The following is a 27835-nucleotide window of genomic DNA, read 5'->3' as shown; positions in this document are numbered from 1 at the left end:
TCAGGTATTTTAGTCCTCTTATCTCTTTTCTCTCAAGGTCTTTCATCGTCAGAGGTACACATTAACGCCAAACATGTGTTACATTTCCCCAGAACGCTTGGTTTAATGTACACTTGTAGAGAAAGACAGAAAAACAGACAAACATTTCAATTCAGTGCTGGGAAAATGACCAGGACAAGAACTTGGACAAAGAAACCAGCTGAATGGTAAAAAGTGGAGTTTGGAATTCCCCCTTTGTGGAAATGCATCCAGTCAGCACATTCTGTGTGACTCTGTTTCAACTGTTTGTAGGCTTTTTTTAATGTTAGTGTGAATTTCAGAGGAGAGAATTGATACCAACAGTTCTTTTAGTTCAAACGTGTGTCACCATGACGTTGTTTTTAACAACTGACCCAATCCAAAGTTACAAACTGGATATGACGTGAGCGCTGTGAGCCAACACACTGACGCTCACCCTTCTAGATGTTGAGTAAGAAGTGTATGTTTGTAACTGTTGTGGTCAAAGACAGCATCAAGAGTGAGATTACAAACAGCCATTTTTTTAAAAAACGTATCTCTCTTAATGTCTTACTTGTTCATATGAGACGGAATTCCTTGAGAGCAAGCTCATTCAGTCTTTGGTGTTTAGTAATCGATGCCATGAAGGGAGATATTCAGTCTGTTTCTGCATCTAATCTGATACCACAGCAAAAGTTTACAAAGGTTTGTTCACAGGGGAGAAAGGGGGGGATTGGGAACTTGAAAATGGAAGCTCGAAGGAAAGTGACAATAACAAAAACATTATGAAATATCTGCCAAACAAGTAACTCTTTTTCATTTGAGATCAGTTGCTAGGCGCCGCCCTGTTGGCTATGGCTGCCTTTTGCAGCAGCTCTCTCTTCTTTGTCCGTTTCTTGTAATTTCTTTGTCTCTTTTTCGTAATCTTTGTATTTGGAGTGGATCATTACTTTGTATGGCTCATTTGTTGGTCATGGACACCAAACTTTTTGTGGCTTCAGCGATATTTTTACTACTTTTTCTCCTGTGTTTGTCTGGAGATCCTACATGTAACCATGGCTGCATTGTTTACATGTGAACTCAGCTGTTAGCAGCCTGTAGCATGTCAATGCTTACTGGTGTAAGGCCTGATGTCTTCCCACAAGGTGAGGAAAAAAAGGTGAGGACGACGTGCTGGTTCTCAGGTGTGAGCTAAGAAGTGATGACATGGACCTGTCCTTCCATCCATTGTTATTGGGAACCTAACATCTATCTCCAATAAGATGGACGAGCTAGCTGTGCTAACCCAGCAACAGAGGGAATACCAGAGGACAGAGTAGCATCATGCTATTCACAGACATGGCTAACAGAGCTAACACCAGACACCAACTCCACATTGGAAGAGCTTCACCTGCTGTGAGCAGACAGGATCTAGGAGACAGAGATGGAGCATGACTGAAGAAGCTCAGTCCTGGACCCTGTGGAGGTGGAGGCTGAACTGGAGAATGATGGACAAGCTGTCTTCATCTATTTACTAATGGACCTTTTTGCACTTTCTATACACTTTCTTACTTTTGGTTTCTTGATTGCTGTTGTGACTTCAATTTTGTTGTACTTGTTACAACTACAATAAAGTTCTATTCTATTCTATTCTATTCTATTTGGTTGCTACACTGTTTTGCCTTGTTTCTGCTTTGTCTTCGTCTGTGGTGGCCACCACCTTGTGTTAGTATAACCATTTAAGTTTAATTACCTGAAGAACAAAATTAACATGACAAAAAAATGCAGCTGATCACATAATATTTTATGCTCTATTTGACATGCTTATTTCCCAGGGTATATATAAGAGCCCATTTCACGTCATAAGCAGCACTGCACATGCAAAAGCTAAGAGTGGTTTCCTGCTTACGTTAAAGCTGTAGCACATCTCAGAAGTTGTAGGCTCTCACATAATGCCCCAAAACAAAAGAATAAAGTGAAGCCACACAGGCAGCCATCTTTGCATTGCTGGAAACTGGCATGAGTTAGAGACAGGGAGCCAAAAAAATGAAGATCTCCGAGACAGTCGTTCATTACACCAAGAAAGAGCAAGCTGAACATGGTACTACCAACTAGCTGGTTGAGGCAGGTAACATCTTTCTACCCCTATGGTTGCAGCTTTAGGTCTTTTTGCTGAGTTGACCTCTTGAAGTGTGGGCCCAGGTTTCTTTCAGCCACATTCAGTTGAATGTTTTTTATTTATTCATTTATTTATTTATTTTCAATTTCATTGAAGTATTAAGATCTTATTCTCACACCTTTGTCCCTCGCTTGATTGCTTGGTCTCTTATCTATAGCGACACGCATTGTCTGTTCACACATATTTGTTTGTTTGCACTCATTGGTGAAGAAAAAAAGGGTTTTTATCCAACAGATCTGTAATGTGGCGCAGCATCAGCATCTTCAGCTTCCTTTGGTGGTATTTAGATAGCAAAGTGTTGAAAACAATCCTAAATCAGCAGTAGCAGAACTTTCTTTGACAGTTTTGTCATTTTAGACGCCAAACATCTGTCTGACCTCCCTTCCTCCCTGAATTAGCTTTACAACATGGAAATTGGCCATTCACTGTTAAAAACTGCAAAACTGCTTGTCACTGCTGAGTCACCGTTCCAGCAGAGAGGCGAAGAGAGAGGTACGAAGCGCCGTTACTCATGTGTGAGTATAGGTGTTTATCAGCAGCAGACAGGAAAACATCTAAAGTAAGGGTTCACTTAAGCCAACCCTGTGATTATACACTTAAGGTTGAAGATACGACGCATTCCCATCCAGCCCATGCAGGTTCTCCCCCCCTCATTAAGTGTGGCATACACAGCGTCTGCAGCCTGCACATCATCTCTTTGTGTTCTTTGATTGCAAACAAGTGCAATGAGTTGGCCAGTCGTCTTAGAGGTTTTTACACATCTCCGCTTGATTCACTGTTAGGATGTGTTTGATCACTTGTTGTGAGTACTTTTCACAAGACAGTCGGGATGGGTTTTCATTAAGTTTTCACTTGGAAAAACAAGCTATTGGGCATTTATTAGAGAAAACTACACAGTTAATGGTTAAGATGTGCCACAAACGGAAAAAGAAAAAGTCACTGAGATAATTGGGCAGAGATGTCTTTGATGAACTCACATGTGACACCCAGATGCCTGTTTGGTTGCACATGTGCAAAACAGCATCCAGGATGTGATCGGATGGATTTAGAAACAACATAAATACTTCTCTCCCTGCAGTCTGAAACAGGCATTGATTTTCTCTAATGAAAATCAGCACAGTCTTTTTTAACCCTCAGTTATTCTGTGAAGAAAGGGTCAAATCTTCCACTGAGTTCACCATCTGTTGGCCCACTTCCCCTAACCCCGTTTCACTGTACCTCAAAATACCCTCAGACAGAGAGAGCACTGTGTCACAGATCTGCCAGGCTTGTTTGCTGTCAGACAGAGCCCTGGCTTATTATTCATATCCTTCAGGCCTGCTGAGGGGGACCAGGCACTGCGGTCCAAAGTAGGAACGAATGTAAGGAAGTGGTTTTGGTTATTGAGGTTCAGCTTTTTTCCCCCGTGTGTGGTTTACTTCATGGAAAAAACTGTCAGTGAGCCATCGAGCCGAGCACAGTTGGCACAGGGGTTTGCCTTAAAAAACAAAATTCCTGACCTCTCCGCAGCCGTGAGACAAGGGTTTGATTTCCAGTCAGCACCGCAACAAGATCAACAAACCTTTGAGGTTTCAGGATGCAGAAGATTCCCACTATTTGTGTCTTTGCGACTGCACCGCTGAACCCTGAAAGTTTCAGCATGACAGTCAGTGTGCCACACGTTTCACAAAAAAAACTTGTGGATTTAGAAATGTTGAGCTCACACTGTTTTGCACACAGCAGAGAAGAAAAACACTGGGTGTATTACTGTGATGCTGAAAGCCAGAGTGTGTCATTAGTGCTGCACTGTCCCACACACAGTCACACACACACAGACACACGCACATTCATGAATTTTAGTCATGCATTTCTGGTTGCTCACCCCCTACTCTCCCAGGTGTTTAAGTGAATTAAAACCCCCAAAACTCCAACTGTATATGTCACCCTCTGCTAAAACTAAACTCCTTTAAACCTCCACTAGTTGTTTTACACACCCAAATTGGTATTTGTGCGGCATACACATAATTGCACGTTTGGTTGGTAAATCAAGAACTCTGGCAAGCCCTGGCCTCAGAAGGCTTCCCTCAAACTATAGCCTTGGGATGGCTATTAATATCCCCTACAGACAGCAGCGAAACGCTCTGCCTCCAGTGCCCTGTTACAAAACTGTGCAGAAAACAATCCAAAAAACACATTTCAGCACAGAAATGAACAGTGGACGACATGTTGCTCAAGAGGGTCGTGACCGAATTTAACAAAGTAGCCTTAAAGTCTAGACTTTGGCTAAAACTGCAAATTCATTCAGTGCAACAAATGGAGCTGAAATGTAGTTTCAAAGTTATGAGGAAGTTAACTCGGTCTGATTTTGTAAAAATGTTTCCTGTAGTTAGAGTGAGTTGTTTTTGGTGCTGGTGTAGAATATCCCTCAGTGGGGAGGAAAATTCAGATGCTGAATATTTATGTATCCGAAGAAAAAAGGCAATGATAACAGACATGTGTCCACCCACGCACTGAAACGAGGGTGTTGCTGTGAACCCATGCAGGGACCAAAGCAGTGTGTACACGGACACACACACATGCAGTGTATATTTATCTCTTTTCTCACTCTCTCTCTTGTCTTCCTCCCCCTCACATCTGGAGTATTGGCAGGACATAGTTCCTGTGTGGGGTGTGTGTACTTTAGCGGGGGGGTTTCAACATTTTAGGGTTGGGCAGCTCCTCGCAGATCACACCACGCAACTCTGATCAGTGCAAGATTTTTACACTCATTGCATTTCACAGGATGAACTGATAGGATCATCAAAGGCACAAAGAGGCTGCTTTGTCTGAGTGATTTAATTAATATTAATCATCACAGACCCATGAGTAAGATTTCAAGTTTATGCTTCCTTTTCTGAGGAGATAAATATTCAAAGAAAGCGGACATGGCAGTTTTACTTTGCACATTCTGAGAATATGTGTTGAAATCCCCTGAACACAGCCGACATCAAACTTTTAGGCAATAAGCTGACTGTCTTGAGTCTTTGCACTTTCCTGCATCTCTTACATCGCTGTCATTGAGGTTACAGGTGCTGTGCAAAGGCATCAAATTGAACCACATTGAAATTTTCCAAAAAGCAACCTCATACATCAGCACATATTATACATTTTTAGCATCTTTACTAAAAAAAATGTTAAGACACAAGTTCAGGAGTTTGGGAAAAACTGATTTTAGTGAGTCTGCACTCAGCTTTTTATGAGGAAAAAAAGATTAACTCACAACCATGTCACACAGATGAACAAGTGTGTGGGCAGCAAAGTAAAGAGGAGCCATGTGGGAGGAAATTTAACCATGAAGTCAAACTTCGATGAAACATTTTCCCCTAATGTAAGGTAGGGCTGCACTCTGGAGACATGAGCCCCACTTTCTGTCTCTGCAGCCAAAACTCCCACATGCTCATGCCTGCATCTTGTTCTTATTAATATATGTCCAATGTTTTTTTCTGTCTTCCTGTTGTGTCTGTGTGATTGATTGGGTATTGTGTGCGCAGTCTTCATGCAAGATTCAAGCAGTTGTCTTAGCAAACAAGGAAACCTTCAAACTTTTTATCCGCACATCTCTGAAACCTTGTTTTTGACTCTTTTAATCTCGTAGCTAATCTTTAATTCCATATTATTGCAAGATCTTGGAAAGATTTCTGTTTCCAAATTTCCAGGCTGTCAGATCTTAACTTGGATACTGTGTACATACAACAGCAGCAGGAATGTGCCAAGCAGGTTTAAAAGATGAAATTGCTGGCAATTACAGCTTAAATGTGCTCCAGGGTGTGCGTATGAATTCGCTTTTGTTTTAAGCTAGCAATCAAGTTTGTGGTTGTTTGTGAGCTGCCTTCAGTAGTAAAACTTTTGCACCTCTGGTGCTTATCTTAGATGTCACATGCACCAGGAATGCAGGGTGCAGTCTGATGTGTGAGAAGTATTCTCCAGTGACCAAAAACCGTTCCAACATGTGCCAAGATGTTCCCATTCTAACTTTGTAGCTTATGCAAATTGTTTGACACATTTAACCCAAAATGACTGAGCTGCAAAAGTAGAAGACACATTTCCATCGTCCTTGGTTCAAATGAAAATCTTCCATAAAAAAAAACAGAAATCAATGTCAGACAGAGGATCCTAAAAAAAGACAGGTGCTTTTCTCAAAGCTTGATTGTATAAAGGCTCTAAAGTTGTGTATCCAGCTCCAAATGGACAGTGGCAGAAAGGGAGTAGCCTGCTATTTCATAAAAGAACAAGACAACCTTAAATTATCGACGGATGAAGCTCTGTGACTTTCTTACGTGTGTATGAGTGAAGACAGGGGACACGAAAAGTACAAAACAATCCTGCAACCACCTGATATCCATCCACACGACCAACACACAGCATCACACCTGCAACCTCAAGAAAACATGACCTCAACACACGTTGAGAAAAACACATTATGCAGCACAAGTGTGTGCAGAAGAGGTCACAGCCACACCTTCTCAGGTAGTCATCTCGACAAACCCACAATTTATGTATTTAGTTGTTTGGTTACTTGGTGTTTTCACTTTTGGAGTTTCCCAGCTAAATCATGCTGCGTATGAGGAGGACAAGTCTCAGCAAGACAGTTCATCAGGCTTCAGAGGAGCAGATCAGGGTAGCAGAGTTTCTGATGAGAGATGGTTTTGAGACTCCAAAGGGTTCAATGGGCATGATGTGAAAGCTATCCAACACTTGAAAACACCATCCCATTGATTGTTATATTTCAGATATCCATAATAACATTACTGCTTTTCAAAACGATCATAATGACGTCATTCTTACTAATAGTGTCACTTTGCCATTCTTGTATAAGGCTTTAATTTCAGCCCAGCTCCCATGGTTTTGTCTCAAGCCAATGTCTGATGTTCTTAAATAAAAAGTGATTCATGTTGTTTTAGTTTTAATTCTCTCTACAGCACACGGACATCATCCAAGCACCTGCCAAAATGGCTTGTTGTAGTTCAACACCATGTCTTTTTGACTTCCTTATGCACTTAGACCAGGGGTGGCCAACCTGTGGCTGCATGTGGCTCTTTGCTTTTTGGTGTGTGGCTCTTTAATCCACTCATAAAACTGATAAAATGATGCCAACGTTGGGATCAGTACTGATCAATACTAGGGTGATGAGATTGATACTTAAGTTTCAATTTCTTTTCTCTATATGTGCTCCTCTCAGTCTTTCATGTACTTACAGATAGATAGATAGATAGATAGATAGATAGATAGATAGATAGATAGATAGATAGATAGATAGATAGATAGATAGATAAAAATATTGATTTTATGGCTCTTTGTAGTACCACAGTAATTTTTGTCCCTGATAGGTTGGCCACCCCTGACTTAGGCACTACAACAATTTTCAGAAAATGTTTTAGTCAGTAGTTCAATTACTTGAATATTTCTGAAAGCAAGTTTTAAATAACTTTAGGTCAAAGCAGGCTATTACGTTAACTGAGCACCTTTTGTTGTACTGGAGCAATTTTTGAATCTAGACTTTGGTTCTAGTATTGAGTTGAGTACTTTGTCCACCCCAAGATGTCTTTAATCAAAATAATCACGAAGAAAATGGAGAGCAGATATGGAAGAGGGTAGGTTTTCCTGAAATATAAGATTCTTCTGAATATCAGAAATGTTAATTCTGAAAATTAGAAAAAAGAAGAGGATATCACTGCATGGACTGTAGGCATCAATCTGACCAGTCTGTGCAGAGGCCGAAATCATTTTTTCTTTAACAAACTTTAAAAGGCAATCTGCAATGCATCAACAGCCACACTAAGGCATCGCAGCCCGCAGTGCATTCACTTTTATGATCCTCTAATGGGGGGAGTACGTGCGCCCGAGGTCCCGCCCGTGGTCGATGACGTCACATATTTAATGAGTCTGGGATCAGAACTCCAATAATCCCGCAGGCTGAGCCGACTCCGCTCAGAGCTGACTTTGCAGCGGACACATCCTGGTCGGACTGGTGCTTTGAGTGAGGTACTGTGCCATTTTTACCCCACGGGACTGAGAGAGGGTTAAAGCATCAAGGGTAGGAAAAATACATGCTCTGGAAAAACTTCTACACGTGGATTTAAACGGCATCGTTTCAGGGAGTCTTCAGCCTTTCATTGTCTTTGAGCTTTAAAAGTGTCAAAATGAAGCGTGTGCTGTAGGTGTGCAGTGCGTGGGAACATCTCAGTTGAGGCAATAGATTGGTTTTGGGGACTAAAGCGGTCAGTTTAAGTGGTGTGACCAACTTCTTCGAAAACCTGTGCTCATCAGTTTTTGTTCCTCTTTTACCGTGCTGCGCTCTCAATTGGAAACTTTTTTCCTGGCTTGCATTTGCGTGTCAGGCAGAGCATTCTCTGTTAATTCAAACGTGGGTTTATTACAACACTATTACTGTAATAAGCATGAGTAAAACTTGTGAAGTTTTCCTCAGAATGCCATGTCAAGATTTGCATGTGGCTCATATAAAGGCTACATTTCAACTCAGACCTATGTAAACAGCATTGTCTTTGAGTTCTTTGAGATCTTTGAGTTCTTTGATTTCTTTGAACTCAACACAAAAACCTCATTTTTTCCAGCATGTAAGTGAAATCACTCAGGAAAACTTTCTGCATAAAGAAGAGTCAGTAAACATTTGTTTTTGTTGTTATTGCAGCTCCCAAAACAATGATGGATCTAATGACCACAACCCCTTGGTACCACATCAATACAACAGATGCCACTGGAGGCAACGGCTCCATGTATGACGATGACGACGAGTATGACTACAAGGACGAGCACGCTGAGCTGAGGCAGTCTCTGAACATCATGTCTCTCATGGTTTACTGCCTGGCCTTTGTTCTTGGTGTGCTTGGAAACGGAGTGGTTATCTGGGTGACCGGATTCAAGATGAAGAAAACAGTGAACACAGTTTGGTTCCTGAACCTGGCCGTGGCTGACTTCCTCTTCACTGCATTCCTGCCCCTGAGTGTGACATACACAGCCATGGATTTCCACTGGCCTTTTGGCAAGTTCATGTGCAAACTCAACAGCACAATTAGCTTCTTGAACATGTTTGCCAGTGTCTACATTCTGGTGGTGATCAGTGTGGACAGATGTGTGTCTGTGGTGTGGCCAGTCTGGGCCCAGAACCACAGGAGTGTACAGAAGGCTTCCTGTGTGAGTCTGGGTGTGTGGGTGCTGGCTCTGACTCTTAGCGCCCCATACTTCATCTTCAGGGACATTGGTCCATCTTACAACAATGAAGACATCATCAACTGCTTCAACAACTTTGCCTTTTCTGACGACTACGAGACTCCATCCGTGAACCAGCTGAGGCAGTTCCGTCACCAAGCCATGACCATCACCCGCTTCCTCCTGGGATTTGTTGTCCCCTTCACCGTCATCGTCTCCTGCTATGCTGTGATAATCCATCGCCTCAGAAGAAACCGCACCCTGGCCAGCAAGTCGAGCCGGCCTTTTAAGATCATCGCTGCAGTTATCATCACTTTTTTCTTCTGCTGGGCTCCTTATCACATCATGGCTCTAATTGAGTTGGTCAATCACATGGCTACTCATGCCAGTGAAACACTGGATCATGTCACGACTATTGGAGTCCCCATAGCTACCAGTCTGGCTTTTCTCAACAGCTGCCTAAACCCACTGCTTTATGTGTTTATGGGCCAAGATTTCAAGGATAAAGTCCGCAAATCCATCCTGAATGTTTTGGAGACTGCCTTCCAGGAAGAGGTTTCTCGCTCTTACACCTGCACAAACTCAATGATCACCAGTCGGAGCAAAGAAAAGTCTGTCTCTGATGCTGAAGTGTGAGATTCTCCATGGCATGAAAAAACAATCACTCTAACTGTATATTGCAAATGTAAGTAAATATAAAAAAATGTAAATCCTTTGTTACTTTTTAACGATGAACCAAAACAGATATATGTTGTCTGATACTGAACATTTTACATGTTGCAGTTTTATTAATGTGGGTGTTGAACTGCCGGGGCTTCTCAGCATCACCTGCTTCCCTTGTGATGAAACTGACAGACAGTAACCATGTACAGCAAGTTTTGACTCCATTAGTGACTCATATATGGGATTCAAAGGGATGTGAAGGCTAAATGATTCAATTATAATGATAAAACAGAAACTACAACACTTTATAAGGGACAAAATATGCATTCAAACATGAAGACACATTTGTAAACTACTACAGTAAAACAAATGTACCTTTTAGGACCCAGAGTTGAGCCCTGTTCTTGGCTGTACTATTCTTTATGGTAACGTAAAGACCAAAATAAATCTGCAAGCTGTGTTACAAAAGTTCATGGGAGGATTTTACTACACAGAAAAAAAAATAACAGTTTGGATCCAAAAGAGTGAGTTTTCATTGTTACATATTGTAAATTAACTGTTATATGGGAAGTAAAAAAACTACATAACGCCTTTTCTTGCCATATGATTGATAATGTATGCTTTTAAAAAACAGTTACATAATTATCATGTAAACACTCGAAAATTATTAAAGCAAAGCCTTTATCTACAATAACATTGAGTTGAGAAAATGAAACATTAAAATGCAAGATAAACAAACATAAATGGATCCTTTAGGGAATAAAAAGTGCAATAAGAGGTTAAGAATTTTATGACTTAAGATGTAAAATGAAAAAGAGAAATCATTTTAAAAAGCTTCAATGTTTGAATTTTGTTGCAGAGCAGGATCGACAGAAAACACCATCAGCAAAGGTCAGAGATACTGCTTTGTACAAATCTTCAAATACTTAAAAGTTCCTCACAGATGCTTTGATTTCCCAGCTAAAAGATCACACCCAGCAGGGATCAGTCACTGAAGGAGGGTGCCACACAGTGACGTTAAAGGACACCTCTGTGTACATACAGGGTAAAGTGAAGTGAGAAGCTAGATAACGTAAGAGATCGTCTTGTTTTATGGAAGTCTTCATTAACCTGAAACACTTTCTCTGCTTTCCATGCAGTATTAGTATAGAGCTGTAGAAAATAATACAAATGACGTTTTAAATGCTTTTATGAACGTGTTGTTTACATCCTTCTTGCAGCACAGTCTAAGTTTACAGAACATGGCAATGACTTTGAGATTACTGTGCTTAATGTTGCAGCTGTAGAGTGTAATCAGCTAAGTGTGTTTTTTGATCACTGTTGGATGTTTGATGCTGAAGGTACTGAGTGTTCATGATTCCCTTCCTGCATGTTGTGTATATAGTCTAACAGTTTTACTTTAAATATATCTTTGTTTATTTCTCAGATGAAACCTACTTTCCTTTCCTTTACATCTTCATAACCTGTCGTATTTATCATGAAGAATCTGGACAGTGAGCCCGTTGTTTCCTCTGTTTCTGGTACAAAAAAAGTGCCTAGCTGTTGTTTTTAAACAAGAAACCCATATAAATCAATTTTACTTAAAAAACTGGCAAAGCAAAACTACAACAAGAACTAATTTAGAAGCTGTTATTAATGCATTTTGATCTGAAATTTTCTTTTAATCTCCCAGTTAAATGTAAAGAAAAGAGTGACACATGTAATATATATACTGCATGGTTTTCGTTTAAGTGTCGCAGTGTCAGGAAACAGAAAGACTCACAACAAAAGCCCTGTTTAAATGTAAGCTATGTAAAGACAATTAAATTTGGATTTTACCCGTTTTTATTTTTGTGTTTGTTACATTTGGTTGATATGAATAAATGTTTATTGTGATGGCTGTGGATCTTGCATTTCCTTTATTTTTATATTATAATGGATAAGCCTTTTACCACCAGTGTGCATCCAGTATAGAAAACATATCTCCAAGTTCAGACAAACAACCTTTATTTAATGTGTTGGCAGAAAAACAGGTTTTTAATACTCTTCTGCTGTAACACAGCATATATCACCTTAAAACAGGTATATTAAAGAGTGGGTTGCAAGCTAGGACAGTACTCTAAATACTTTAGCAGTGCCTTGTTCTTGTTATTGTAGCCATTGCTGATAGGGGGTGCTGTTTTTTATATTCCTCTTGGATAAAGAGCACTCATAGATCTTTGCTTTTAATTGTGGAAGCATTGATACATATCAGTTTTCACTCTTTAAGGCTGCATATGAATTATTGCTCTCCAGCTGATAAAAATGTTAAAAATGTATGCCTGTTGTGTGACGTTCTTTTTTGTTTGTTTGTTTTTTGTTTTGTTTTTCTTCTTCTTTGGAGAATAGGTTTGATATGACTGCATTTATCCATTTTCTACTTTTGAAGATAGAAAAAATAATAATAATTCAAATAGTGTTTGCACAGCATTTTGCACCTCGTGGTCAGATTTAGTCATCATGGAATCTTAAAAAAAATAGAAAAGAAAAGAAAAGAATAAAAGGAAAGAAAAATCAGAAAACCAGTGTGCTGTTTGGAAAGGAGAGGGGACAACAGAGCAGTGGTTGGAGTGGAAGTCAGCCACTGGGTTTTGCCAATAATGTTTGTGCAAACTTTTGTGCTTGCTCAACCTAATTTCTTAATTTAAACAGTGGTTAAGTGCAGCTGTCAACCACAGTGGCACTTACGATATATTTAATGAAGAAAACAGGATGTCAGCAGTGAGAAATGTGTTGCAGATATTCCTGAAATGTAGATTTCCACTGGCAGTTGAATAATGTGTCTCAGGTTTCACTGAGTTTGCACCTACAGAAATGCTACAGCTTTGTGAATTAATTTATAGTCAAGACACTAAAGTAATGTTACTGAACAGCTTTAAAGTAAGTGTAAAGCCACGCAAAGCCGACTATAAAATATAAGGTGGTATTATTCAAGTACTTCGTAAACCTTAGAGTTTTTTCTCGTGGCTCCGCCTTAATCAAGAGACGACGTCACGTCACTACGTATGTATCAGACTATTTATCAAGTTCGCTCGATCGTTTCCCCAATCATTAATCGTCACAGTCCTGGAATCACTTTGACAGAGGTAAGCTGTGTTTAAGCAAATTTCTTTCATTAGACTGTTTTTTTTTTTTTTTTTTTTTTTTTTTTGACGAGATTAATCTAAACGGCTGCCAAATGTGTCAATTACATTCATTGCTATAAACTGGGGACTGGTCACAAATCCTCAGTTTCTTATTATCTCATTTCATGTTATTACTTTATATATAAGTATTTAAGTGCCAGTATATGCATGGATGTGAAAAATGATTGTTGAATCTGTGAAGAGAAATAGTAGCAGGCAATAATAATAATAATAATAATAATAATAATAATTATTATTATTATTATTATTATTATTAATAATAATAATAATAATAATAATAATAATAATAATAATAATAATTTTATTATTATCATTAATTTTATTAATTATTTTATTTTAATTGCTTCTTCTGCGTTTTTATTCATTTTAATTTGTTTTATTTCTTTTATATTGCTCCTTGTCCTTAAAAATTCAATTTACTTATGTTTTATGTCTATTCTTTTACCTTGTATCTTATTAATTTTCTTGTACAGTACTTTGTTTTAACTATGGTTGTTTTTTAAAGTGCTTAACAGATAAAGTTGGATTGGATTGGAAATATATGCTATATCTTAATATCTCCAATCTCAAGACCCAAATATAGTCTAACTGTTAAAACAACTGCAGTGTTCTTTCTAAAGAGCACTCTCAAATTGGGCTTTTTGCTTTATTTTGAGATTCTATCATTTCTAAGCATTCGCTTTAAAAATCTTTTAGATTTGAACATTATTTCCCTTATCACTGAATTTTGCTGGTTTCTGTCTAAAGATAAAATAATATGGAATTCGGTTTTTTTTTTCCTCATTGCAGATCTCTGGACAGCAATGGAGACGACAACAACCACTTCGTATAACACCAGTCCAACATTTGTCCCCGATAATAACAGTATTGCCTTCATTGATGAGCACGCTGAGCTGAGGCAGTCTCTGAACATCATGTCTCTGGTGATTTACTGCCTGGCCTTTGTTCTTGGTGTGCTTGGAAACGGCATGGTTATCTGGGTGACAGGATTCAAGATGAAGAAAACAGTAAACACTGTTTGGTTCCTCAACCTGGCTGTGGCAGACTTCCTCTTCACTGCATCTCTTCCCCTGACTGTGACATACCTGGCGTCAGACTTTCACTGGCCTTTTGGCAAGTTCATGTGCAAACTCAACAGCACACTGAATTCCCTGAACATCTTTGTTAGTGTCTACATTCTGGTGGTGATCAGTGTGGATAGATGTGTGTCTGTGGTGAGGCCAGTCTGGGCCCAGAACCATCGTAATGTACGAAAGGCGTCTTTTGTAAGTCTGGGTGTTTGGGGCCTGGCTCTGATTCTCAGCTCTCCGTACTTTGTCTTCAGGGACACTGCGCCTGCCTATACCAATCCAGACATCATTGTCTGCTACAACAACTTTGCCCTTTCCGATGAGCTGGTGGTGTTGCGTCTCAAGGCTATGACCATCACCCGCTTCCTCCTGGGATTTGTCATCCCCTTCACTGTCATTGTCTCATGTTATGCTGTGATAATCCATCGCCTCAGAAGGAACCGCACCCTGGCCAGCCAATCCACTCGCGCCTTTAAGATCATCGCTGCAGTTATCATCACTTTTTTCTTCTGCTGGGCCCCCTTTCACATCATCGCTTTGATCGAAATGGTTCATTTCTTGACCTTTTACCAAAGTCTTACACTCGACTACGTCATCACCATTGGGATTCCTATTTCTACCAGTCTGGCATTCATCAACAGTGCCCTTAACCCACTCCTTTATGTGTTTGTCGGACAGGATTTCAGGGATAAGATTCGCAAATCCATTACCAGTATGTTTGAGGCTGCGTTCCAAGAAGACGAGTCTGACACAAACACAGGAAACACCAGTAAGACCAATGACAGATCAATGCACAGTAGTGAAGTGTAGAACACAAATATACACATACTGAAAACGTACAAAGCAATTAAAAAACATCAAAATCAAAAGGTTCGATGAAGAAAGAGATGCTGTCACTGCTCCCCTGCTCCGGATTGTTTTTAGTTTAGGTTTTGCACATTTACACCTTAGTTTTATTGTGTTGATTTTTTTATGTTAGTTGCTGTACAATTTCAAAAAAGACATCTTTAAAATATTTCCACCTGGGGTTTCTAATTTAATTTCATACACATTGAGGAAATATAATTCATATTTTTAAGTTACAAATGTTGAAGATTTTATTTGATATTTTACTTTATTTTTTTAAATTATTTTTTTGAATTAAATTTTTGTACCTAACATCGTTTTGGTGCATTATTTTGCTATTGATCGTATGTAGAATGGTTAGAAAATCTGTATTGATGCATGCATTGTGTTTGGCTTATGTGGTTTCAAGTTAGGAAAAAAAAAAGTTTCCTTCTCTTTTGTAAACAAACCCAAATTTTGCGTTTGTATTATTTTTTGTCTGACAAGATTACATACACAATGAACAATGTTTTTTTCAATGATCCTGGCTGAACTGTTTTTTTTCCTTCTTTGTTGCTGTTGTTTTTGATTGTTTTTCCTAAATGATTATTCAAACTTTTTTTCTTTTTTTTTAATTTCTAGATCCAAATCCAAAAATCCAAAAAACTCATAATTAGTGTAATTAATTGAATAAATGATTTAATTAGATTTTTTTTTCCGGTACACATGCAGGTAGTGGGTAATGTGTGCCTCTTCAATGAATTACTTCTTTTTAGTTTAACAATTTTACCATACTGTTGTGACTACATCACATCCATGTCAGATATCAAACCCCAGAGTCATCATGTCATGTCTCCTGTACACCACAGGATGGAGCCTGTTCACCAGTCAACTCTGCAGTAGCTATGGTGACTGCCCAACAGGAAAAATGTCCTGCTTCTTTTTCTGCCTCTTGTTTTATGAATACTCAATGTGCTTTTGGTTTCCTAAATGGCAAACTCATCTTAAAATTAATGTTTTGTGAAATGATATACGACTCAAAAAAAAGGAAGGGGACACAAACAAAACATCCTAAATCTCAATGAATTAAATATTCCAGCTGAAAATCTGTATTTGTCACATAGAGGTATGTGTTGAGAACAAAATAAATTGAGAATGATCAATGGAAACCATAGAGGTCTGGATTCAGAATCATACTCAAAATAAAAGTGGACAAATCAGATCACAGGCTGATCCAACTTCTGTGAAAGTTCCTCAAGATGATTCAAAATGAGGCCCAGTAATGTGGACGGCCTCCACATGCCTGTAAGTAGTCCCCACAATGATGAAAGGATCTCCTCCCAGACCCGAATCAGGGCATTAATCAACTCATAGACAGTCAGTGGTGAAACGCGGCGTCAGTGGATGGAGCTAGACATGATGTCCCAGAGACGCTTGAGTGGATTCAGGTCTGGAGAACAGGCAGGCCAGTCCATGGCATCATTCATCACAACAGAACTGCTGACACACTCCAGCTACATGAAGTCCAGCATTGTCATGCATCAGAGGAAACTCACAGCCCACTGCACCAACGTATGGTCTGACAGTGGGTTTGAGGATCTCATGGCAGTCAGGGAACCTCTGGTTAGCACACAGAGGTCTGTGCAGCTCCTCACGAAAAACGCCTGCCCAAACCATCACTGACCCTCCACCAAACTGGTCACATTGGAGGATGTCACAGGCAGCAGAACATTCTCCATGGCGTCTCCAGACTCGGTCATGTCTGTCACATGTGCATCGGGCCCTCATGCCACCGTGGTGGCGTCTGTTTCTCACAGTTGGAGCAGAAACATACACATTAGTGTCCTGTTGGAGGCAGTGTTGGGAATAAAGGCATTAAAAGTACCAGCATCACTAAAAGATTGTTACTTTCTCCAGTAACTCCTAATCCAAATATTAACCTTTTCAAACATTATAATGCCGTTATCTTTACCCAAGTGAAATGTGACACCTTACTATTAGGAACAAGAAAGGGGAGCTGCAAATAAAACATTGCATTTCGTTTGTTTGTTTGTTTGTTTGTTTTGTTTTGTTTTGTTTGTTTGTTTGTTTGTTTGTTTGTTTGTTTGTTTGTTTTGGTTTGGTTTGGTTTGGTTTGGTTTTTTTGTTTTGTTTTGTTTTGTTTTGGGTTTTTTTTTGTTTTATTGTTTTTTTTATGTTTCTTTTTTTAATGTATTTTCCTTACTTGGGGAAGGGGAAAAAAGCAGGCAGAAACCTAAGTAACGATGATTAGTTAATGGTTGAGTAGAGTCATGTTACAGTAGTAACAGTAGTTAATGTTGTTATTTTTTAGTAACTTCCCCGACACTGACTGGAGTTTATTTGTAGGGCTCTGACCATGTTCCTCTTGTTCCTCCTTTCACAAATGAGCAGACAGGGGTCCTGCTACTGTGTTGTTGTCCTCCTACAGTGCTCTCCATGTCTCCTGGTGTACTGGCCTGTCTCCTGGTATCACTTCTGTGCTCTTGACACTGTGTTATCCTGGCTGAGCCGCACTACTGGAGCAACCTCTGTGGACTGCAGACACTGCCACATGCTACTTCTAGTTGTAAAGGCATTAACAAAATGCAAAGAGTCCAGCCCTTCCAGAAGGAAGTTCTTATTTCATTTTATTTTTATTAATTTTATTTTATTTCAACAAAATAAATTGAAGTCAGGTTTGTTTGTTTGGTTTGTTTTGTTTTGTTTGGTTTGGTTCATTTTGGGGTTTTTTTTGTCTGTGCACGCCTCCAGTTTAACAGGAAGTCACTTGAACTGATGTGAGTCATCACAGATAAACCTGCCTGACTTTAATCATTTCTGCAACAGATTCCTCGTTGACCTACCAGGGAGCTTTCAGAAAAGGTATTTTGGCTTCGTTATCTGTTTTCTGTTAATGTCAGAGTTATCACATAATGTAATGTAACGCGAGTACAACCGTCTGACCTCTTACTCAGTGTATGAAACTTTTATATAATCCAAACTTAAAAAGAAAAAGTTTAAAAAATAATTAATTGTTGTTGTTTGTGAGTGTTTTTTTTAGTTGCTTAGTGCAATGATGGAGATACATTTCAGTAATCTGTATGCATATGTAAAATTAAAGTCAAACATACTCAATACTGTTACAGAAAGGGCAGTAGTCTTTCTAAAGAGCACTCTCAAATTGGTCTTTGTATACATTTTTTGTTTTTTTATCATTTATGAGTGTTTACTTTCGAATTCTAATAAATAATTGGTAGGGTTGCAAAGATTAGTGTTGTAGCTCACCTGTGCAAAATGTGGCCCATGGCTGGTTTCAGACTTAAACATCATTTACTCATTGTTGAATTTTGTTGGTTTCTGTCAGTTGATAAAATAATACAGAATTTCTGTTTCTTCTCTTCACTGATCTCTAGGCAGCAATGGAGATGACAACAACCACTTTGTATAGCACACGTCCAGTATATGCCCCTGATAAAAATGGCTCTGTGAGTGCTGACCAGCAGAAGTCTCTAAAAAACATGTCTCTGGTGATCTACTGCCTGGCCTTTGTTCTTGGTGTGCTTGGAAACGGCATGGTTATCTGGGTGACCGGATTCAAGATGAAGAAAACAGTGAACACTGTTTGGTTCCTCAACCTGGCTGTGGCTGACTTTCTCTTCACTGCATCTCTTCCCCTGAGGGTAACATCCACAGCCATGGATTACCACTGGCCTTTTGGCAAGTTCATGTGCAAGCTCAACACCACATTGAGTTACCTGAACATCTTTGTTAGCGTCTTCAGTCTGATGGTGATCAGTGTGGACAGATGTGTGTCTGTGGTGTGGCCAGTCTGGGCCCAGAACCATCGTAATGCAAGCAAGGCGTCTTTTATGTGTCTGGGTGTTTGGGGACTGGCTCTGATTCTCAGCTCTCCGTACTTTGTCTTCAGGGACATAAGGAAATATAACAGTACAGTAATTAGCTGCTATATCAACTATGACCGTAGTGGTGAAAATGAACCAGCCAGGACTATAACTCCAATGGGAAAGTTTAATTCTCGAGCATTGATCATAACTCGCTTCCTCCTGGGATTTGCCATCCCCTTCACTGTCATTGTTATATGTTATGGTGTGATAATCCATCGCCTCAAAAAGAACCGCACCCTGGCCAGCCAATCCACTCGCACCTTTAAGATCATTGTAGCAGTTATCGTCACCTTTTTCTTCTGCTGGGCTCCTTATCACATCCTGAGTGTAATTCAGATGATTCATGTTGATACTGGTTATCAGAGTAAAACTTTACATATTGTCCTGACCCTTGGATTTCCCATTGCCAACAGCCTAGGATTCATCAACAGCACCCTGAACCCACTGCTGTATGTATTTGTTGGACAAGATTACAGGGACAGAGTCTGCATATCCATCCTGAAACGTTTGGAGGCTGCTTTCCGAGAAGATCAGTCCAGCTATCACTCTGACACATACACAATGAGCACAATGAACACAAGACCAATTTAAGGTCATTTTTGAATACTGAAATATAAGACAATCCCAGGTAAAGAAAACAATTTTATACTCACTGCAATTGATTTTCAAGATTATCTCAACTGGTCTATCAAATTTCCTGTTGTCTTTCTAAAAAGTCCTTCTGTTAACTTTTATTCAGATAGAATTGTTGTAAAATAGGTTTACTTAAGAGCTTTGTTAAATAGCTTTTTTGTTGTTGTTGTTTTGTGCCGGTACCGTCATCTTCCCTATGTATGTTATCTTGAAAATATCTTCTTCCTCTTCTTCTTCTTTTTCTTTTTTTTTTGTCAAACTCAAGCACCTTGATGTCAACATCTACATCCACCGATCATTAGGTCAGACAAACTTGTCTGTATAAATTTATTTGATCTGCTCTTCTTTTTCATTCTTATCACAATGAATTATGAATAATAATGACAAAAAATGATGTAAAAAACTAATTCCTGTATGTTAATTGAATAATAATGATGAGTATTAATGTATTTGTAATTGCTTTTATTATGTTGCATGATCAAAAGAAAAATTTGGTTTTGATTGTTTTCCATATATGATTTAGTCTGCTTCGTCACTTTATGACATACTGTACATTCTCTGTGCCAATAAAGACTTAAGAAAGCATATTCAAGTAGTTATGACTGTCCTTTCCATAATATTAGAGGGATATTACACTATACTATATAGTTTTTCTCGATTGTTTCCAAACATTTTCTGAAAGCATACCTCATGCTCAAGAACTCTACACACAAATCAAAAAACCCACACTATGGGCAAACCCCTAAACTTTATATTCAAAACAATGTTATTTCTCCTAAAATTTGTATTTTGTTTTCAAATGGCACACAAAACCACCATATGAAAAGAAGCTTTTTAGAACCAGTTGGACACTGATGTGCTCAGTGTAAAACACTATGATGAATGGAAAACACTTCTTCTCCATTCATCATAACAACTTAGACCTTTGCTCAGTGTTACACTCGCTACAGACGGTACATGCCATAGACTGTTTATTTAGTCTCTCCAATGTCATACGTCTGTTTCTGAAACTAATTTTGAAGCAAATCGGCCATAGCGGCCATATTGGAAGTGGCAAGGGCTTTGAGTACAGATATAGGGCACCCATCAGTAATGTGACCTGCTGCTGCCGCTGTGCTTCTGATTGGGTGAGCCTGTGATCTTGACATCCTCTGAACTGCCTAGTTAGAAAAAAATACACCCCTGGTACAATGTGTGCCAATAACGACATTAGCAATTCAGACAGGAGACATTTTTTGAACCAGGCTGTATAGGTTAATTTCTGCAGCTTTTTTTAGCTTGGTGTGTATCCGACTTCCAGTACTTCTGGAGCCAGCCTAAAGGGGACACTCGAGAACAGCAGATCTTAGCACTTCCATATTGTCTCATATTCTGAGACCAGAGGTTGCCACTTGGTACGTACACACAGTCATGGAAAAAAAACTTTCAGGCCACTCTTGCTTTCTTTAATTTCTTATTCATTTTAATTTCTGGTACCACTCATGTTATATTACCTGAAGAATAAACTGAACATGACAAAAATGCAGCTGATTACATAATATTTTCTGTCCAATTTGACATGCTTGAGCTTTATTTTCCAGGGTATATAAAAGGTGATTTCATTTCATAGCAGCACTGAACTTGCAAAGGCCAAGAGTGGTTTTCCAACCACATTCAAGCTGTAGCATATCTCAGAAGTTGTCAGCTCTCACATAACGCCCAAAACAAAAGTGTTATGTGAAGCCACAAAGGCAGCCATCTTGGCACAGCTGGAAATTGGCATGAGTGAGAGACAGGGAGCCAAAAACTGAAGATCTCCAAGACAGCCGTTCATTACACCAAGAAAAAGCAAGCCAGACGTGCTATTACTGACTTGCTGGCTGGTTGAGGCAGGAAGTGTCTTTCTACCGTATGAGATGACCATGCACTTGTTGATTCTTGTGTCAGGAATTGTCGTAAGACCTCCAGAGACCTCAAAAATGAGTGAGCACTGTTGAGAAATGTCTCTTGTTTAGCAAGGACAGCTTGAAACCAGCTTCTTGAAGCTGGTCTGAAGTCACACAGGGCACGTATGAAGCCCTTCATCAATGAGGGCAGAGGAAGGTCCAGTTACTCTTTGCTAGGGATCACAAGGATTAGACTGTTGATGATTGGGTGAAGGTTCTCTTCAGTGATGAATCCAGTTTTGAGTTGAGCCCACTCCGACCAACTTATTTAGGAGGAAGACTGGAGAAGCCCACAAACTATACTGTCTTACCCCACCTACAGTAAAACATGGGGGCAGGTTGGTGATGGTCTGGGTTGTTCCAGTTTGCGTAGAATAGGGCGAATGCAATTGTGTGAAGGGTGAATCAACCAGGTCACATACAGGGCTATGCTTGAAAACAGTCTCCTCTATCAGCTGGAAAAGTCTTTTCTGACTCAAATGACTGGATTTTCCAACAGGATAATACCCCTTGACACACAGGAAAGTCAGTTAAAGCCCTGATGGAGAACCAAAACATTCAAACCCTGCCAATCAAATTAAAAACCTGTGGAACATCATTGAACTCAAAATGGAGAACCACGAGCCTAAAAACAAAGCAGATTCGTTTGAATATTTACAACAGGAATGGAGTGCTTTGAACGGTCTCTGAAGTTGGTGGGGAGTATGCCAAAACACTTGGCTACAGTCATCAAAAACAATGGTAATGCAATTAAGTTCTAACTTCTGTGTGTTTTATGTAACTAAAGCAGAAAAAAACATGGAATGTCCAAAAGCACTGTCTTTGGTAGTACAATGCCATAGCTATTAATGTAAAAACCTAAGTGATTTTGGTTATTATCAAGAAAACCACAGAAACGGTGAGGTACCGGCCCTTAAATTAAACTCTTATGAACTATTTTGTTGTTTTCATTGTTAGGGATGGGTACCAAATTAGGCGCTTTTATGGGTATCAACTGAATTCCATCTGTAGTACTGAGAAGCAATTCACTTAAAATCATAAGGTAAAATGTTGTTACAGTTTTTCTCGATTGTTTACACACAATTTTTGGTTCCTGAGACACAATGACCACAACATATAACCAATGCACCACCTCCATGAACCAAGTCTGCTAAACTACAAGCACAATTCCTGCTTTACACTCAGACTGCAGATCTACAACACACTTTTTTAAAACACTATACACAATTCTCTGAGTTTTGGCACAATTTTCATAAAGTAAACTTCTTGTTTTCACAAAGAACACAATGCCACTCAAAACAGTAAAATGAATATTCCTATTATGCACACTGACTCATCACATGGGTAAACACCTGTCACCCAATTTTACAATTAGCAATCAGAGCTTTAGCATAAAAGGGCAACAGGTGAGTTACTCTGTTTTGGAAAAAAGGATGCCAACATTGAAATCAGAGGGAGAGCCAGAGGTGGGTGGGGTGCAGCCAAATTTGAGCAGATACACAGTAGCATCCATCATCCGGACTTTCCAAAATGAAAATAGGTAAGAAATTTAGTCTTACTGGTATTAGAAAATTGTTGTACTGCAATTCAACACAGCACTCAATGAGTACAGTATTACGGTATTGCCAGTGGACTGTTCTGAAGGACTGTAAAAAAGTAAAGTGTTTATTTGAGAAATGTATTCCTTCTTTTTATCCCTTCACAATATTTACAATATTTCACTCTCTGTATTGCAGAGCTGAAAGACGACCATCAAGAGGAGGTCGGGAGTGTCTACTGTCTCCTGAACTGGAAAATCAAATTGTGAACATGGTCCTAGAGAATAATGCCATTACATTATGAGAAATCCAAAGAAAAGTACTAGAAAACAATGACATTTTTCCAAATGTTGATAGAATAAGTTTATCCACTCTGGACCGTGTCTTGTGAAGAAATTCTCTAAAGATGAAACAAGTCTACAGAGTTCCATTTGAACGCAATTCAGACAGAGTCAAAGAACTGCGATATGACTATGTGCAAGTAAGTCCTCTACAATCCTGTAACTGATGCATACCCTGAAAACTGTAAATATTATACATGTTTTAGTATTGGAATCATAATGAATGTATTTCACAATAGTGACCACTCCATGTCTATTTCTGATATTATCCTGTGTGTTTCAGAGAGTCCTTGAGCTAGAGTTGGCTGCAGTGGAGCACCAGTTTGTCTTTGTTGATGAGGTTGGATTCAGCCTCACAAAAAGACGTAGAAGGGGAAGGAACATCATCGGCCATTTTGTGTTCTGAGTCAAAAAAACAAACAAACAAACAAAAAAAACAATTCTAAAATATTTTGCAAGAAGTGTCACACTGAATGAATATTATGTAATCACAGTGTTTTACACTGAGCACATCAGTGTTCAACTGGTTCATATAAATGTTTGTCCATATAGTGGTTTGTGTGCGTCATTTGGAGACAAAACACCATTTTGAGAAGAATAAACACAGTTTTGGATGTAAAGTTTCATTTTGTAGGAGAATTGAGGGGTTTTGAGAAATGTGTAAGTGATTTTTTGATTTGTGTGTAGAGTTCTGAGAATATGAGGCATCCTTTCAGAAAATGTGTGTAAACAATCGAGAAAAACTGTAAGTGTGTGGAGAGAGAGTGTGACTTGTCATTGTGTGTTTGAATGTATATTGGGTTTGTCTTATGGTCTGGAACTGTTTATCTGTTATTGTATGTATCTTGTTTGTTAAAAAACGGCAATGAAAATATTGGGGGAAACCATGTTTAGGTACCTAAACGCACCTTTGTGACAATGAGAGAGAGTGAAAGGGCTGGCAGTTTTCCATGCTGGACATGAACACAGCACTGCAAGGTTATATTTTAAAGAAGAGATGTGTCAAATTGAAAAACTTAAGGATCTTATGATTAAACAAATAAATATTTATTGCCACATAAACACACAAAGTAACAAAAAATGGTGTCGCTGAGTACCCATTGCCAGGCACCAGGCACTGGTACAGTATCATTTCAAATGTGAAAGATACCCATCCTTCATCATAATATTTGTCCAAACAAATGTACTGTATGTTTTTCCAGGCATTGAAATAAACAAGAAATCAAAGAAAACAAGAGCGGTGCCCAGGCTTCCTCATTGGTTGACCATGGGTCAACCAAAATGACTCAGATCTCATCAGTGATTACGGCCCTTGTCTTACCTCACCCTGATCCTCCTCATCCTCCTCTTGCTCTCACTCCTCTGTCTCTGCCTCTGCCTCTGTTTCTATGTTGGCATCCATTGCTCCAAAACAGAAAGCTCATCTGTCGCCCTTTTATGCTAAAGCACTGATTGCTAAATGGAGAAATGTCTGACAGGTGTTTGCTCATGTAATGAAGCAGTGTGCATAGTAGGGAAATGAACTTCAAAATTTTGAATGACAGTGTGTTCCTTGTTAAAACAAGGGATTTTCTTCATGAAATTTGTGCCAATGCAGAGAACTGTGTGTTTTGAAAAAAGTGTGTTTAGTGTGTGTGTTTTAACTGCAGTTTCAGTGTAAAGCGGAAATGGTGCTTATAGTATAGTAGAATTGGTTCACGGCGTTGATGCATGGTCTACATGTTGTGGTCACTGTGTCTCAAGTACCAGTATTTGTGTGTACACTTGGTCACTGTATGAGGATGAATAATATTTTAAAGAAGCAAAGAGCAGGCTTCAATACAGATCACAGTTTGCACAGTTTACTCAATTTTACATTTCATGCAATTCATCTTCTAAAGGAAGGACAGTAGCCTGTAATCTTTAAAGATAGCTGAACATCTGATAAAGACTTATTATACAGATGCAGGAAGGAACATGCAGATAACAGAGTTCATTGGAATTACATCATAACTATGAAAAATGTGTCTTGCTCAAGCTCTTTCTTGCTGGGTTGAATATACAGATAGCAGATAATCCATTAACCTAATGTCAGATGCTGTTGTGACACATGCTGTGATAACATGGCACAGCATGCAAAGAGAGTGTGAATATTTGTCTACAATTACAACTCTGCTGTTAAATTTAGCTGACACTTTCATCCAAAGCGACATACGACACAAACAAGAAATTAGACATAAGGGCAAACCTCGGAAAGTGTGCCAAAGTGCTTTAGGTTATTTGGCTGCAGGTGCTGCCATAAAGTGCAAGTAGAAGTGATTGTTTTCATTTTTCGTGTTATAATGTAACTACAACTAACCACAGTCAATCACTGTAACAATATCATTCAATCTTCAACATTTAATGATTGCTGCTAAATATTCATTGGGGGCTGGGTCTGAGACCTTCTGATTTATTGTATCCCCACACTGCACGCACAAACACGCACACATGCACACACACACACACACACACACACACACACACACACACACACACACACACACACACACACACACACACACACACACACACACACACACACACACACACACACATGGCATGCTCAAGAAACCAGTCTGAGGCGATTCCAGCTTTATGACATGGAGCGTAATCCTGCTGGAAGTAGCCATCAGAAGATGGGTACACTGTGTTCATAAAGGGATGGACATGGTCAGCAACAATACTCAGGTAGGCTGTGGAGTTCAAACCATGCTGAATTGGTACTAAGGGGCCCAAAGTGAGCCAAGAAAATCTCCCCCACACCATTATACCACCAGCAGCAGCCTGAACCATTGATACAGGGCAGGATGGATCCATGCTTTCATGTTGTTGACGCCAAATTCTGGCCCTATCATCTGAATGTTGCAGCAGCAATCTTGGTTTTTACAAAACCATGTTTTTTCAAGCTTATATTTGATCTGCTGTGTATGCACTGTTTCAATTAAACTGGGGGTTTTAATTATTTGCAAACCAACCATTTTACACAATGTCCCAGCATTTCGGGAATTAAGGATATTTAAATATTAGTTATCAGATGTTTCTACTATCTAGATCAACATTTCAAAATGACTTTTACAAAGTCAGTGTTCAAACAGAACACTGACAGGAAGAAGAAAACTGCAGATAACTTTGACTTTTGCAATCCTTTCATACGGCCTTTAGTGGTGCCTGGCCAAGGGACAAACCAGCTGAAGCCTTAAGGGCCTCATTTAGCATCTTTATATTAAGCATTACATATTCGATTACAGCTCTTTGAATTCTGCAAAAATACTACCAAGAATCTCTTGTCACCATAGAGCGTGTTCTTTCATGGAGAGAACTTTGTACACTACCCTCTTTACAACAAATGCGTGAACTGAGGTTTTTTGTTTACTTGCTTCATGTAGCTCCAGCTTTAATTTGAAGGTAACATCATGTAAATCATTGATAATAAACCTGTATAAATCTGTGGGTTCCATCATTTCTGCAACCTACCAGATAGCCTTTTAACTGCACAAATGAACGTCTTTCAGAGGTCAATCATAATGATATTTTAAGAAGAACTGCTGAATGAAATATATTGTTCACACTGACAGACTGGGTTGTTTTTGTGAGCTGTATTTTGCAAGTAAAGGTATTTGTTGGACAGTATCAGTCAAAAGTTTGGACACAACTTCAAGTTCCGAATGATTTCTTTTATTTTTCATTTTATTTTATTGTCATTATTATTTTTGATTTATTTTATTTATTGTATTTTATTGATACCAAAGATTAGGAAAATGTGGGAAAAAACAGATGTTTTTTCTTTTAGACTCTTACAAGTAGCAGCACTTTGCTTTGATGGCAGCTTTGCACACACCTGGCGTTTCTCTCATCAGTATTGTGAGGTTATCACCTAAATGCTGGAGGATGTCACAGGCAGCAGAACATTCTCCACGGAGTCTTCAGACTCGGTCATGTCTGTCACATGTGCTCAGTGTGAACCTGCACTCATCCATGAAGAGCACAGGGTGCCAATGGCAAATCTGCCTATCCTGGTGCTCTCTGGCAAATGCCACTCAGCCTGCACAGTGTTGGACTGTAAACACAAGCCCCACTTATGGTCGTTGGGTTCATATCAGTCTGTTTCTCACAGTTGGAGCAGAAACATACACATTTGTGGGCTAATGGAGTTCATTTTGTAGGGCTCTGGCAGTGCACCTCCTGTTCCTCCTTGCTCAAATGAGCAAATCGGGGTCCTGCTGCTGTGTTGTCCTCCTGCTGCGCCCTCCATGTCTCTTGGTGTACTAGTCTGTCCGCTGGTTTCACCTCGGTGCTCTTGACACTGTACTGGGACTGGGAGACACAACAAACCTTTTTGCCACAGCATGCATTGATGTGCCATCCTGGCTGAGCTGCACTACTGGAGCAACTAATGTGAGTTGCAGACAC

At 39.3% G+C, this 27835-nt stretch overlaps 3 protein-coding genes across 3 annotated transcripts; all 3 read left to right on the top strand.

Moving 5' to 3' along the window:
- Positions 1 to 8076: 8076 nt before the first annotated feature.
- fpr1 (formyl peptide receptor 1) lies at positions 8077 to 11788 on the top strand. Its single transcript, XM_074683719.1, has 2 exons — positions 8077 to 8155; positions 8823 to 11788. Exon 2 carries the CDS (start codon positions 8834 to 8836, stop codon positions 9974 to 9976), a length of 1143 nt encoding a protein of 380 aa, XP_074539820.1. The 5' UTR covers positions 8077 to 8155; positions 8823 to 8833; the 3' UTR covers positions 9977 to 11788.
- Positions 11789 to 13088: 1300 nt separating this feature from the next.
- Positions 13089 to 15463, top strand: LOC141801086 (chemerin-like receptor 1). The gene is made up of 2 exons (XM_074683987.1): positions 13089 to 13107; positions 13957 to 15463. Exon 2 carries the CDS (start codon positions 13971 to 13973, stop codon positions 15045 to 15047), a length of 1077 nt encoding a protein of 358 aa, XP_074540088.1. The 5' UTR covers positions 13089 to 13107; positions 13957 to 13970; the 3' UTR covers positions 15048 to 15463.
- A 3018-nt stretch (positions 15464 to 18481) lies between these two features.
- Positions 18482 to 19558, top strand: LOC141800583 (chemerin-like receptor 1). Its single transcript, XM_074683198.1, has one exon. It carries the CDS (start codon positions 18482 to 18484, stop codon positions 19556 to 19558), a length of 1077 nt encoding a protein of 358 aa, XP_074539299.1.
- The last annotated feature ends 8277 nt before the right edge of the window (positions 19559 to 27835 follow it).

The sequence above is a fragment of the Halichoeres trimaculatus genome, unplaced genomic scaffold (assembly GCF_033239565.1).
Source record: "Halichoeres trimaculatus isolate MK-OKI-2021-1 unplaced genomic scaffold, fHalTri1.1 fHalTri1_scaffold_12, whole genome shotgun sequence".
In the NCBI taxonomy this organism is placed as follows: Eukaryota; Metazoa; Chordata; class Actinopteri; order Labriformes; family Labridae; genus Halichoeres; species Halichoeres trimaculatus.
This window is presented reverse-complemented; position numbering and strand designations above follow the sequence as displayed.

Excerpts from the sequence above, each read along its gene's own strand:
- fpr1 (XM_074683719.1), top strand. The coding sequence starts at position 8,834 with ATGATGGATCTAATGACCACAACCCCTTGGTACCACATCAATACAACA.
- LOC141801086 (XM_074683987.1), top strand. The coding sequence starts at position 13,971 with ATGGAGACGACAACAACCACTTCGTATAACACCAGTCCAACATTTGTC.
- LOC141800583 (XM_074683198.1), top strand. The coding sequence starts at position 18,482 with ATGGAGATGACAACAACCACTTTGTATAGCACACGTCCAGTATATGCC.